The sequence below is a fragment of the Colossoma macropomum genome, unplaced genomic scaffold (assembly GCF_904425465.1).
Source record: "Colossoma macropomum unplaced genomic scaffold, Colossoma_macropomum, whole genome shotgun sequence".
Classification (NCBI taxonomy): Eukaryota; Metazoa; Chordata; class Actinopteri; order Characiformes; family Serrasalmidae; genus Colossoma; species Colossoma macropomum.
Window position 1 is genome coordinate 9,582,880 of NW_023494789.1, and position 12,453 is coordinate 9,595,332.

Consider the following 12,453-nt stretch of genomic DNA (forward strand, 5'->3'; position numbering starts at 1 on the left):
TAGAAGCCCTTGCCTCCCGGTGTAAATTTTAAACAGGTAATTTTTTTGTTTAAAAAAAACCTACTACAGATGTCATGCAAATAAAATATACTTCAGTTTTATCAGGCGGATATTTGCTGTCAAAAGCAAATTAGCCATGATTGTCTTAACATTTGCATTGGATCGTGTTTGTGTTGAGTTACTAAACTGTTTTTTTTTTTGCAAATTAACCCCACCAGAGGAGTAAGTTGTAACGTTTGCACTCATTCTGCTTTCAGCTGAATTGTTCATGAACATTAGGTGATAGAAATAAAGTTTAATTCATTTGTAGCAGAGATTTGTAAGTTGTCTGTATAAAAAAAAAAACATTGAATGCTTTGGCAAAAGGCAAAATGTGTTAGCTCGTGCCCCTGCTTTCCCCTAAATATCTAGAGAGGGAAAGATACATTTATTTTGATTGCAGGCAGCTTATTCATGACCAGCCCCATTCTGAAAGCTCTAAACAGTTGTGAAAGGAAATTATGACAGTTTAAAGCTTATTGTTGTAGCCGTGCTCACAGAATAGCCACCAGGAGATAACACCCATTTCAACCTTAATGCTTTTTTACACCCCCCACATTGGCACACACACTGTGACCCCCCACCCTCCGAGCCATTCAGGTGATCTGTGTGCATGAGACAGGCAGGAGAGGGCATAGTTATCCCCCAATAGGGTAAGCGTCCTCACCTATTAGCCCTGCTGACACACCAGGCCACAGCAGCTGCTCCTGCAGGCAGAACATCCAGGAATAGCTCCATCACCTCCATTCTTAGAAGGGGGAGCTCAGAGCTACCCAGGACTAGAGGCCCTTCCCTGGGCAAGGCCACAAACCTCCCACCCCTGCTGCTGGATCCTGTCTGGGTGTTGGGTAGGTGCGATGCCCCCAGGTTGGATTGTAGTTAAAGAGAGCATGAGGATGGATACTCTAAGGGAATGGGAGTCTAAAGGATTGTTATGCAGTGGAACTTTGCAGTGGGACATTGGTAAAGGTATGTGAGCCACGGTTGGACTTTCTAGTTTGGTTAAATGGCTTGGGCAGGACTGTCAGATTACAGTCTTGGTGTAAACTACCTAGACTGCTTTAGCTGCTATAACAGTGTAAATTGCCTTAAAGCATTATAGAAAATTTCTTAAAGGGTCTTGTATCCATCCATAACACCATGCTAATGGTGTTATTCCGTGTTCTAGTCAGATTTATAGAGGTTTACAGGTAGAAATGTATGCTAGCTAACTTTTATTAGCCATTTTCTTTGGCCATTATAAATCTGAATTGCTTTACTAGGCTTACTAATGTGTGCTGCTTGTTTTTTTCTCATCATATTTATGATTTTAAGTGTCCATAGAGGCGCTTCAGGCCTCCCTCAACTCTCTCAGCGCCTCCCTGAAATAAACAGGTGAAATATTCTCACAGATACGAGAGGCTGCGTCTTAAAAAGGCTTTTAGCGCTGAAGAAAAAGAGGATCCGTAAGAGCATTACCATTCACTCTTGTGCTCCGGCAGTGGCCGCAGAGCTTCCTTCCCCTTTTAAACTTACATGATTGTAGATCGCTAGCATTTGCCCGCTAAAGGCACCATGTCGCTATAGAAGGGTGAACTTCTTTTTGTTTTCATTTGCCTATTCTAAAAAGGAAAAAAAAAAAAACATTTCATATCGGATTTTCTTTTTGCGCTCTCCTTGTTCCTCCACTCCAGAATGGTGACACACGTTCTTGCTAAGCTAGTGCAAGCTGTTCCTCGAGGTGCTAGTCATCATAATCAATACCACATCCACAATACATGTCATTAGCGTCTGCCCTGTGTACCGTCTAACTGACAGGCCAATATGAGCACTGTGAATAGGTTACGATGGGGAGCGCTAAGCCTAGCATTAAGCGAGACTGGGGCAATTAAGGGTGTCATTTTAATTATCTGTAGCATTCGAGTGAGAGATGTTCCTTTTATTTACTTGAGATCAAAAGCAGGAGAGAAAAGCCGCGAGATGTAACAGGTAGCATCAGACAGAGAATGGCAGGCGTAATTGCCTTTGTTGCGGCTGACACTTGGACGAGGCACAGCCAAATAGAACGTGTCATCTAAGGAGAACTTAGCCGAGAAGTAAACATTATCATTTCTTTGTCTCTCGGCGCCGGCAACACAAAAGATTGATTAGCAGAGAGGTGAGGAACAGAAATAATGGCTGTGGTGACATTAGCAGGTTGGAATTATTGTGTTGAAGAGCACAATGCCAGCCAAGGAATGGCTGTCTGTCAGAGATGCCATTTAAACAATACACATACTCTTGAGTTTTTTTTTTTTTCCTCCCTTTTTTTCTTACTGTGCGTCTGAATTAACAAAGTTCTGCCCTCCCCCGCCATTATTGTTCATTCTTTTCAACCCGTCCAACAGCGAGTACTGAGTTGTTGGCAGATTTTAACTTCTGCTTAATATGACACTCTAGCTTGTTACATTTTCGCTCTCTCTCTATCTCTCTCCCTCTCTCTCTCTCTCTTGCTCTCACAGTGTACAATGGTGCTTTACCCTTATGATTCTATGGCATGCAGAATTATTGTGTTCTGCAAAGCTCTTGAGACATCAGCTCGAGTCACTGACCCCTACACAAAGTCGTGGAGTCACATTAAGAGGTGATAATAACTGGAGTAGCCAGTGAGAGTCCAATAAACTGACCAATAAATAACTGAAAATGCTGGTGTTTTTAACCCTTCGAAGTTGCAGTACAAACACGACGCAATTTGATATTAATTGTTTTTTACTTGTAGCTCATTGAAACAAGCAGATTCTGTGGAAAGCGCAAAACTTTATGTTTATACCGTATTTGTGTTAGTAGAAGAGCAGATATTTTAGTAGGATTTGAATTTAACGAAAAGTTGTTTAGCAGAAAGTAAAACCATCCTTTACATTTCAGACACTTTTTCAGTCATTTTGTGACATTAAAAATGAGCATTGCAGAGTCTAATCTTAAGACTCTAATCCTAAATAGTGTAGCAAAAAATTAAAAGTTAAAAAAAAAAGAATATCTTTTGACTTTAAATGGGTAAAGCAGTGGCTAAAGCAATGTTGAAGGTAAAAAGCAACCTGGACATCTAAAAGCAAGGACTGTAACCGTTTGGGAGGCTTTTCTACCCCCTACACCTTACAGCTACTTTTTTTCATAGCTATGTTCCCTCAGAGGACTTTAAATCATCTTCTGCTGTTTGTTAAATGGTAGATTGTAACTGAAGCTGTCTGTCTGTGTGTGTGCGCACGTGTATTTGTGTGTGTGTGGCTGATGGATGGCTATTTTCTCCTTTGACCTCGTGTTGAGACTTTCCCTCATTACTTCTACAGATCGCAACGATATTCTCCACCCTGCAGTTGCTTCTTATTAATCTTCTCTCTCTCTCTCTCTCTCTCTCTCTCTCTCTCTCTCTCTCTCCTCTTTTCTACTTTTCTATTTTTCTCTCCCCTCTTTTGCTGTTTTTTTCTGTTTTTCTGTAACTCTCTCTCTCTCCATGTATATATATATTCTCTCTTTTTTCTTTCTCTCTAATTTTCCCTCCTGTCTCTTTGCTGTTCTTTCTTTTCTTTTTCATTTTCTTTCTCTTTCTAACTTTGTCTCTATCTTTATTCCTCTTTTCTTTCTTTCTCTCTTTAACCATTTGTCTTACTTATAACTCTAGATTCTTTCTTTTTTCTCGTTTTTCTCTCTCTAACTCTCTTCCTCTCTCTCTCTCTCTCTCTCTCTCTCTCTCTCTCTCTCTCTCTCTCTCTCTCTCTGTCTCTGTCTCTGTCTCTCTCGCCCATTCCCAAAATATTGGAGAAGTCAGGCCCTGTTGTTCATGAGTCATTCTGAAGTATTCTCTCTGCCTATCTTTGAGTGGAAGAAATAGCTTCAAAACCTGTCCAGCCTTAGATAATTTTATTCAGTCATCTCCTGGCTGGCAGGGATCAGTGTTTGAGGGGGCTGCACCGAGGGGCTTCCCAGGCCTCTCGCTCCTTTTGTGCTCAGGCCACCATTACAAAAGCAACACCCAACACACAGGCCATCCCGCAAAGGAATAGTTAAAACCGCCTCTCTCTCTTGGCGTAGGAGGGGAAAGAGTGGGTGTGGGGCAAAAGGGCTAATAGAAGCACATTATCAATCGCAGCCAAAGGTATATCTGGACCACACATCAAGTTCCAATGTCTCACTTTTCTTTTCTCCTTCTATTCTCTTCCTTTCTCTTTTTTTTTTTTACCTACCCCCCTCTTTGTCTTCTTTCTTTTTTTCCCTCTTCCCTCTTCTATCACAGAGGGCATTACCCAGTCTGAACTTGCCTAAACCCTTGTGGTCACACCTCTTGAAAAGGTTTTGTTTCCTCCGTCAATTGGTATTCAGCCCAGGTCAGCGGATGCCTCTGGCCCCGGGCTCCGTCGCCGTTTTCATTTTAATTTGCACCTGTTGTGCAGTTGTTCAGAAGGCAAGTGCAGGCCGGTGGATTAGCCAAAGATCATGTTATGAACAGATATGCGCAGTGTAATCTTTTCTGTCCACAGGGGAACGGTAAGAAAAGGCTGCGCTTTTCAGCACCCCCCCTCCCCCTCTTTATGGCTTTTTTTTTTGCCTTTTACATCTGTGAGAGTTTTCAGCGGCTCAATATGTGCATGTGTTACATGGACAAAAAGTCAACTCAGAAAAAAAAGTTAGCGACTAATTATTTTCTATCCTAGTCTTTGCGGTTCTTTTCATAGCTGGCAACAAGCCTCTACATTGTGTTTTGTTGTTGTTGTTCTTGTTTTTTAATGATTTTGAAATTGATTCGTATTATCAGACACAAACTCAGAATAAGCTCTGGAAAAAAAAAACTGTTCTTTTCATTGCTCTGCCATTTTTTCCTCTTTTGTTGGTTCCCATGATGTCATAGCTTCATGCTTGATTGTGTTCCAAAGGCCGGCCGTGCCTGCAGGACACTGTTTTTGTGTGCGTGTCGGCTAATGTAATGGCGAAGATCTGTTCCTTTAATACATCCTTATTGTTTCATTTACCTGTGTCTTGTTAGTTGTTTGTACTTTAGTTTGGGTTCGCTCACAAACAGGGCTATTTTTAATATGAGCTGCTGCTATTTGTCTGAGCCGTTCATTCCAGAGGGCAGCTTATTGTGAGACGTTTCAGTGCAACTCTCTCCAACGTGATGTTTTTCTTCTCTCTGGCCATAGTCTTGGAGAGCAGAACCACACTGGAGAGAGGAGAGTGCTTAGGACAGGCATGTGTCACTCAATCTGACACCGCCGACAGGCCTTTTCTTAAAGATTCCCCTTTTTTAGATGTTTGCAGAGATATTTCCATTGTAAGGTAGCCCATGGAAAGAGCTGATAAGAATAGGAGAAAAACACCTCCACCTGAGCATCAAATATGAACATTATTTTGCACTCTTAAATATCTGAAATATTCAGTAAAACAGCAAATTGTTGGAAGAAAAACTTTAATGCATGTTAAGGTAAGATTTTATTCCAGGTAATTGACATTGGTCCCTTTTTCTCCCAATGTAAATAGAACTGTGTCTTCAAATTGTTTAAAAAATTTAATTACATTGTTCTGACAGTGATGGAATTCAAAATAATGAGAATAACTGCAAGGCTTGTAGGCACAATGAGGATGAATCAGTGATAAAATGATCCAAGATAAAGAGATAAAAGGATATACCTTTATTTAACTGTACTGTGGTCAGGCCTACTTAGATTTTGAATAAATGTCTCAGGCACGCAGAATGTGAGGTGCGGTGAGCAGTTGATGCACTGAAAGGTGCAGCTCTCTGGAATCCCCGGCTATTTTGGCACGTCAAAGCAGCAGCTGGCGACTCACTAGCGCACCCACTCATGCTACGCACACCCGCGCACACAATCATGTTGTAGATAGGCTTCCCAAATATACCCACATCTAACCCATTTACAGGTAATTATGAAGAATTATGAATAATGTTCAAAAGTTTTTTCCCTAAACTCTGCCTTCTAATGCAAAAGTGAAAGTGGTGTTCCCCTCATAAATGACTAACAGTGACCTACTGTCAACATATTAGTCATTTACAGAGTAAAATTAGCAAAAGTACATATACAAATGGGAAACAACATTCAAATGAGTCATTTTTAAGTAAAACACCACAAAACAGACATATTGAAAGAGCAAGGCAGTATGACGTCCTCGCATTTACATCTGCAATGCAAGTTTGTAAAAGTTTTGTTTGAAAAAAAATCTTAAAGTTGCTGTTGTATGTTTGTGTATGTTTCAGTGTTGAACTATGAGAACGTGGTGGAGACGGGATCAGAGACAGAAGAAGACGACAAGCTGATGGTGTCGGAGGAGGACGTCCTACTGAACGGGGCGGGGAGTCCGGCCAGCCTGGCCAATCACGAGCCGGCAGCGCCACCTTCGCCAAGACTGGGACACGCACTGATGACGAAAGCTGAGGAAGAGGATGATGAAATGAGAGACAGCGGCGTGGAGCATGTTTGGCATGAGAGCGACATGCTGAGAGCCTCAGTCGATGGTACTGGTGAGTACAAATCTATCAATGTATCTCAACTACATTAATAGGTGAAAGTGATAATTTGGCAAAAAATCTGATTAACACATCTTTCCAACTCAGTCCAAATGTAATCAGGCAGTCCAGCTATGTTTAGTGTCTGATATTTGCTTATGGAGTTTAGCTCTGGAGCTACAAAGCCAATGTAGCTAATAAGTAATGGAAGCCCACCAATTAGCATTGTGCAAACTGCATCACTTAAACCACATGTTGTTCAGTAATCTCAAGTAGACAAAATGTGGCTTAAAGGTGGATGCTACTACTGTTAGCTGTTCAATGTTCATTTTTTAGCTGTATTTAAGTTTCCATAACTTGCTACATTAGCCTCATAGCTCCAGCGCAAAACTAAAGAAGCAAACTTTAAAGTTTCTTGGCTGATTTGGGGTGAAGGGGAAAAAAATTTGATGTATCACCTTAGCTATCATTTTAATGAACTTACACTTTAGGGCTTTTCCTCTCCTCTCCCCTGTTTTCATGGCACACCCCCTTCATCTCTTCCCCTCTCCTCCTTTTTTTCTCCCTCCTGCTCCCCTCTGTGACGAATGAGCGCTGACGTGCAGAGTTGACAGGAAGGAGAAACGACAGGAGGTGTTAGCATCACTGTGACGCACACACGCTCGGACTAGAGTGCCATTTAAAGGCCGTCTGGAGTCAGTGACCGACACACAAGTCATATGCAGAGAATCTAGGGAAAGCGTGCATTTAGCAGTATTCCAAAACAGGGCCTGACTGATATGAACATTTTAATGGCTGATACCGATACCGATTTTAGTTGGCTAAAAATTCTGATAACATTGGCTGGTATAATTTTATATTTATATTTTAGATTGTAATTGTATACTCCAGTAGTTTTAGTTAAACACTGCTTTACAGACAGATATGAATGTCAGTTCTCAGTTGTCACGCTTCTTAAACTCAGTTAAAAACCAAAACTCACAGTCTTTAATAATGCTGTTGTTTATCGCTGCTGTCGGAACAAAGCCTAATATCCCTATTTTTGTCATTTGTCAGTTTTTGACATAATTTGAAAGTGCCTGTCGCACTCAACACTGTGTGTAAATTTCATGAGTAATGGACTAAAAAAATGCCCCAAAATGACTGGGAAAAGTCTGGTTCCATTAACTTACATTAAAGGTAAAGTATGTTTTTTCCTTCTCCTGTAAAGTTACCATTTCGGAGATATGAGGTTTTGTTCCGACAGCAGTGATATGTTGTACTGTATTGTTAAGCTATCCAGAATGCTGTGCACTCTGTCTGAATGCTGTGCGGTTTGTGTCAGGTTTCTGGTGTCTTGATATGATATGGTGGTTTGTTGATACAATATGTTTTTTCAATACAGGAGTGCCTTAGTATGTGCCTTGTGTTGGTATGTTAATATTAATATGTTCATATTTGCACCTTAAACACAGCACACATGAACCCACACTAAGTGTAGAAAGATAAGATTTTCAGTTCTGACGTCAAGAATCCATTCGGTTTTTGGTATTTTGTACATAAAATGTCTTGAATTACATACTACACAGATTGGTATTGGTATGATAAAAAGCACAGTCATTTGAATGTGTGCCCGCCCACTTTACTCTGATTGGATGCCTGGTTTTCATCATTGACCATGGTTTCCATGACAAATGATTAAGAAGAAAGCCATCATATCTGTGATATAGTTTTAAATTTAGGTACACTTTTTGTTTTTCCTACGTAGTGAAATTTCTACATCCTTATTCTGTCCATAAAACATTGCTTTCAGGAATGTATAAATGCAGATAGCTCTTAAAACATGGACCAAATTCCCAGTTTCTTGGCCTTGTTTCTTATCCAGAGCGAGAAAAAGTGATAAAAAGATTACTGATCACTCCGCTGGAGCGCTGAATGTCAGAGGGGACCGAGAGCGAAGCCTATAATTTAGTCGTTCAGACACGTTCAGAGTTCAGATTCCCTCCCCATAACAGACTAATAGACCTAAACCAAGAACTTCCTCACTCTTTTTAATTAACATTTTCTTTTCAAATGTATGATCGGATTCAGCGAGATGTGGGATATTCTAGCGGAGTTTACCGACACCCTCATTTGTAATTAGCGTACTATTAGGATGAGGGAGACCCAGCGAAACTTTGTTACTTTTTTACTGTACATTTTTCCTGCAAGCGTCATTGGAGAGCAAGCGGCAGTCATGGATGCTTGAGAGATAAATACTTTTAATTAGGGGGAGAGGGTAATCATTAAAGGAAGCCAGGCTGCTGCAAAAGTCATTAACAATCTTAAATGAAATTTTTATTTTTATGATAGCCATTTACATGTATAATAAGAGTCAATGATTCTTGGAAGCATGTGACAGAAACGGAGTGTGGCGAGAGCCAATGTAAGACAGCCCTATTTAAATGAGCCGGGGTTGGCTATTCATTTCTGCTAATGAACTAGCTGTGCACCGGGCAGGGAGAGAGGGAGCGTTCAGGAGTCTAAAAATTTAATACGCTCAAAATAATATGGCCATTTACTGAGAGGAGCTTGCCTTACTGGCATTATTAACATTATTAACTCTGAATTCCCTTCAGGAGACGATCTGTGATCATTATTTGCAATATTCGCTCCCCTCTCGTACCACTCCTCTCTCCTCAGAGTTTGGAGAGGGGTTACTTTTAGCGATTGTAATTCCGTTTTTTTTTTAAGCGCAGGCTGTAAATCATGAAAGATAAACAAGTGGCTGTTTCATACAGTATTGCAGTATATTGGTTAATTTGATAAAAGCTCCTGGAGCCGCAGAGTCTGTGATTCAGCCGTGTTGCAACTCAGAGACGGTGCGTGTGTGTTTGTGTGAGTGAGAGAGAGAGAGACAGAGAGAGAAAGAAAGAGAGAGAGAGAGAGAGAGAGAGAGAGAGAGAGAGAGAGAGAGAGAGAGAGAGTGTATGAGCATGTCTTATGATAAAACCTCGGCCACATATCTGAACGGCCAGGGTGAAGTTCATTAGCTCTGGATTGAAGGAGGCAATCCTTCCCTTTCTCTCTCTCTCTCTCTCTCTTTCAAACTCGGGCTACTTTCACCTCTCTTTCTCCCTCCCTCCCTCCCTCCCTCTCTCTCTGTCTCTCTCCCGTTTTTTCACTCTTTTGGTGCCTGAATGTCTGCACTGGTACCTCAACGATAAGGCTGTCTCTCTCTCCTTCTCTCTCTGTCTTTCTCTTTCTCTCTCTTCTTCTGCCCTTTTCTTTTTTGCTTGTTCTCTCTTTCTTTCATTCTCTCTTTTTATTCTCCATGTCTTTATCTCGCTATCTTTCGTCCTGTCTCCATCTGTTTCCCTTTGTCTTTCTTCTCCTTCTCTCCTTCCTTCTCTGTGTGTATCTCCTTCTTGCTTTTCATGTCTTTTTCTTCCTCTTTTTCTTCTCTTTCTTACTCTTTTATGATTTTTTTCTCTTTTTCTCTCTCTTTCAATCTTCCTGTCTCCTCTCTCTTTCACTGTCTCTCCTCTCTTTTTCTCTGTCCACCTCTTTTCTTTTTTCTCACTCTCTCTCTTCTTCTCTGTCTTTCTCTTCTGTCTTTCTTCCGTTATCTCCTTCTCTTTCTTTTTTCTCTTTCTCACTCTTCTCCCTTTCTTATCCTCTCTCTCTTTCTTTCTGTCTCACTCTTTCTGTCTCTCTCTCTCTCTCTCTCTCTCTCTCTGTCTCTCTCTCTCTCTCTCTCACTCTCTCTCTGTCGATCTCTGTGCTAGAGCCCAGGTTTAAGGCTGATGTTTCTTGCCGTGGCTCCTGCACTCCAGCGTAATCAGCGTCCGTCGCCGTCCTTGACATTCCTCCATCCCACAATGCACTTCACACAGTGTGCTGGAAACCATGACATCATTATCGCTGACAGAGATTTTTAAATAAATCACCTGCATTCTTCACTGCCCTTGTCTTTCTTTCTTTTTTTTTTAACTCCTCCTGCTTTCTTTTTCGGGGGTGGAGGCCAACCCAAGGATTTTGCAGAAAAACAAAGCTTGGTGGAACCGTGAGTTAACCGTGTGTTTTTACTGAGCAGGGGGGTCCGATGCTAACCGGCCATAAAAAAGGAGAATGTTTTGAAAATAAACAGTACGTGTGGTGTTAGGTAGGGAGTGTTTGGGGAGAGAGGTGAAGTATGGTGGTGGACACCCTTGGGGTCAGGGTAAAAAAAGCCAAACATTGGCCTGCAGTAGGTGCAATAAGTTTTTTTTATCTTCCTCTCTCTCTCTCTCTCTCTCTGCTGACCCCACATATCAGAGCTGATTTATCCCACCCAGACGCAGGATCCAGACACACAGGTCTCTCTCTCACACTGACAACTATAAACCTCTCTGCCCAGATAAATGTATCTGCCTCAGTGTGTTTGTGTGTGGAAAGAGCAGCATGGACCTTGTCCACCTCCTCCTGGAGGACAACTCAGATTTGCCTCAGCACTTAGCAAGTAAATAAACGTCAGTTTCAGTAGCAAAAACACATGCAGGTCTGCTTTGTCAAAAGATACACAAATGGCTTCACTTACTAGTTGGATGCACCAGTGTGATATTATCGGGCTGATATCAATAACTGAAAACTAACAGCTTGTTATGGCTAATAGTGTGAAGTGTGATGAAAGTAGGGCAAGTAAAAACTCTAAAGATGCTAGGTGCTAATAACTGCTTCACGTTCTTTATTCAACTATAATGGTACAGTGCTCGTAAAGGTAGCTATAAAGATCAGTAGAATGGTGATTAATTAGCTAAATTAATGTGAGCGTTGAGCATTTTTTAGTCTAGCAGGTAAAAATAATTCCCCAGCTCAGTTTTGCATTTAGTACAAATGCAAACTGCAGTTCCATTGTCCTGTTTTGAAATCATGAAAAACACTGCTAATGTTTTCACTCAACCGCTGCAGATCAGCAACAATAATGAATAACCGTGTTATTGGTTGAAATCATTGGCTTTATTGTCAATACCAAACTGATAGTAATATTTACATTGCAAAAAATTACATCTTGGCTAGTGAAACCATCTTAGATAATGTATTTGATGTTTCTATTTTTGAGATTGTTATAAATAAATATCTTAAGCTTATTTAACTTAGCTTGTGTCTAGACATTGTTTTCCTGTGTTACTTGTCTTTACATGTTTTGTTTTGTTTTAATCTACTGAAATTGTCTTTTTCTATCAGCAGATAATCTTGCTTTACTTCCTCAAACAAGCAAAATAATCTACCAAAACAATAAAATGATATCTCAAGATACAATTAAATCAATCAATCAATCAATCAATCAATCAATCAGTCAAACAACAAATCGACCTTTATTTCGACTAGGAAAGTGAAATAAAGGTTAAATTAATAAATGAATAAACAACAGCTTAAATAGAACACAGGTAATAAAAAAGGAAAAAGAAAATTAAACATTAAATTGAAGTAAAATCTCCTATAATATGATCCTATAAATGAAGTAATCTCCTAATGTTCTTCCAACAATGACAAAATGAGAAGAATTTGTTGTACTATATACTCTCTATTCTATAGATATGTTTAGGATGTTTCACAAGCCTGTGTATTTTCTGTAGAGTTTCGTTGAGCACTATAAGTTGCAGAATTATAGTGCACCCCTGGTGGCCACTGAGTGGACGTGCTTTCTGAAAAACCTGTGGACTATGAGTGAAGGGGCATTCAGATGATGCCCTGAGCTGGGCCTGGCATTAGTAAGAGGAGTCGGTTGGGGTGGGCTGTTGATTTTTCTCAACAATGCTGCTGCAGGAGCTTGATCCTCCAAGCACCGCCTGCCCACTGTGATGTCATCACTGCCAAACGCAAACCCTCGAACCCCCCGACCCCCCCTCCCTTCACAGACTGAGAATAGAAGAGCGTTTCTCTCTCATTCTTTCTGAGGCTGCGTGTCAGGGGAAACTTCAGGAGAGTCAGGGTTTTGTTCT

At 40.8% G+C, this 12,453-nt stretch overlaps 1 protein-coding gene across 5 annotated transcripts in view; it reads left to right on the forward strand.

Moving 5' to 3' along the window:
* The window catches only part of zeb2b (zinc finger E-box binding homeobox 2b), a 96,328-nt gene that overhangs the window by 66,852 nt on the left and 17,023 nt on the right, over nucleotides 1-12,453 (forward strand). For 3 of the 5 annotated variants that reach the window (XM_036570016.1, XM_036570018.1, XM_036570019.1), the window contains one exon: nucleotides 6,263-6,526. In XM_036570016.1, coding sequence (XP_036425909.1) covers nucleotides 6,263-6,526 — 264 coding nt within the window. Of the gene's footprint in view, nucleotides 1-6,259; nucleotides 6,527-12,453 lie in introns of all 5 variants that reach the window. The other 2 variants (XM_036570015.1, XM_036570017.1) reach the window with 1 other exon arrangement.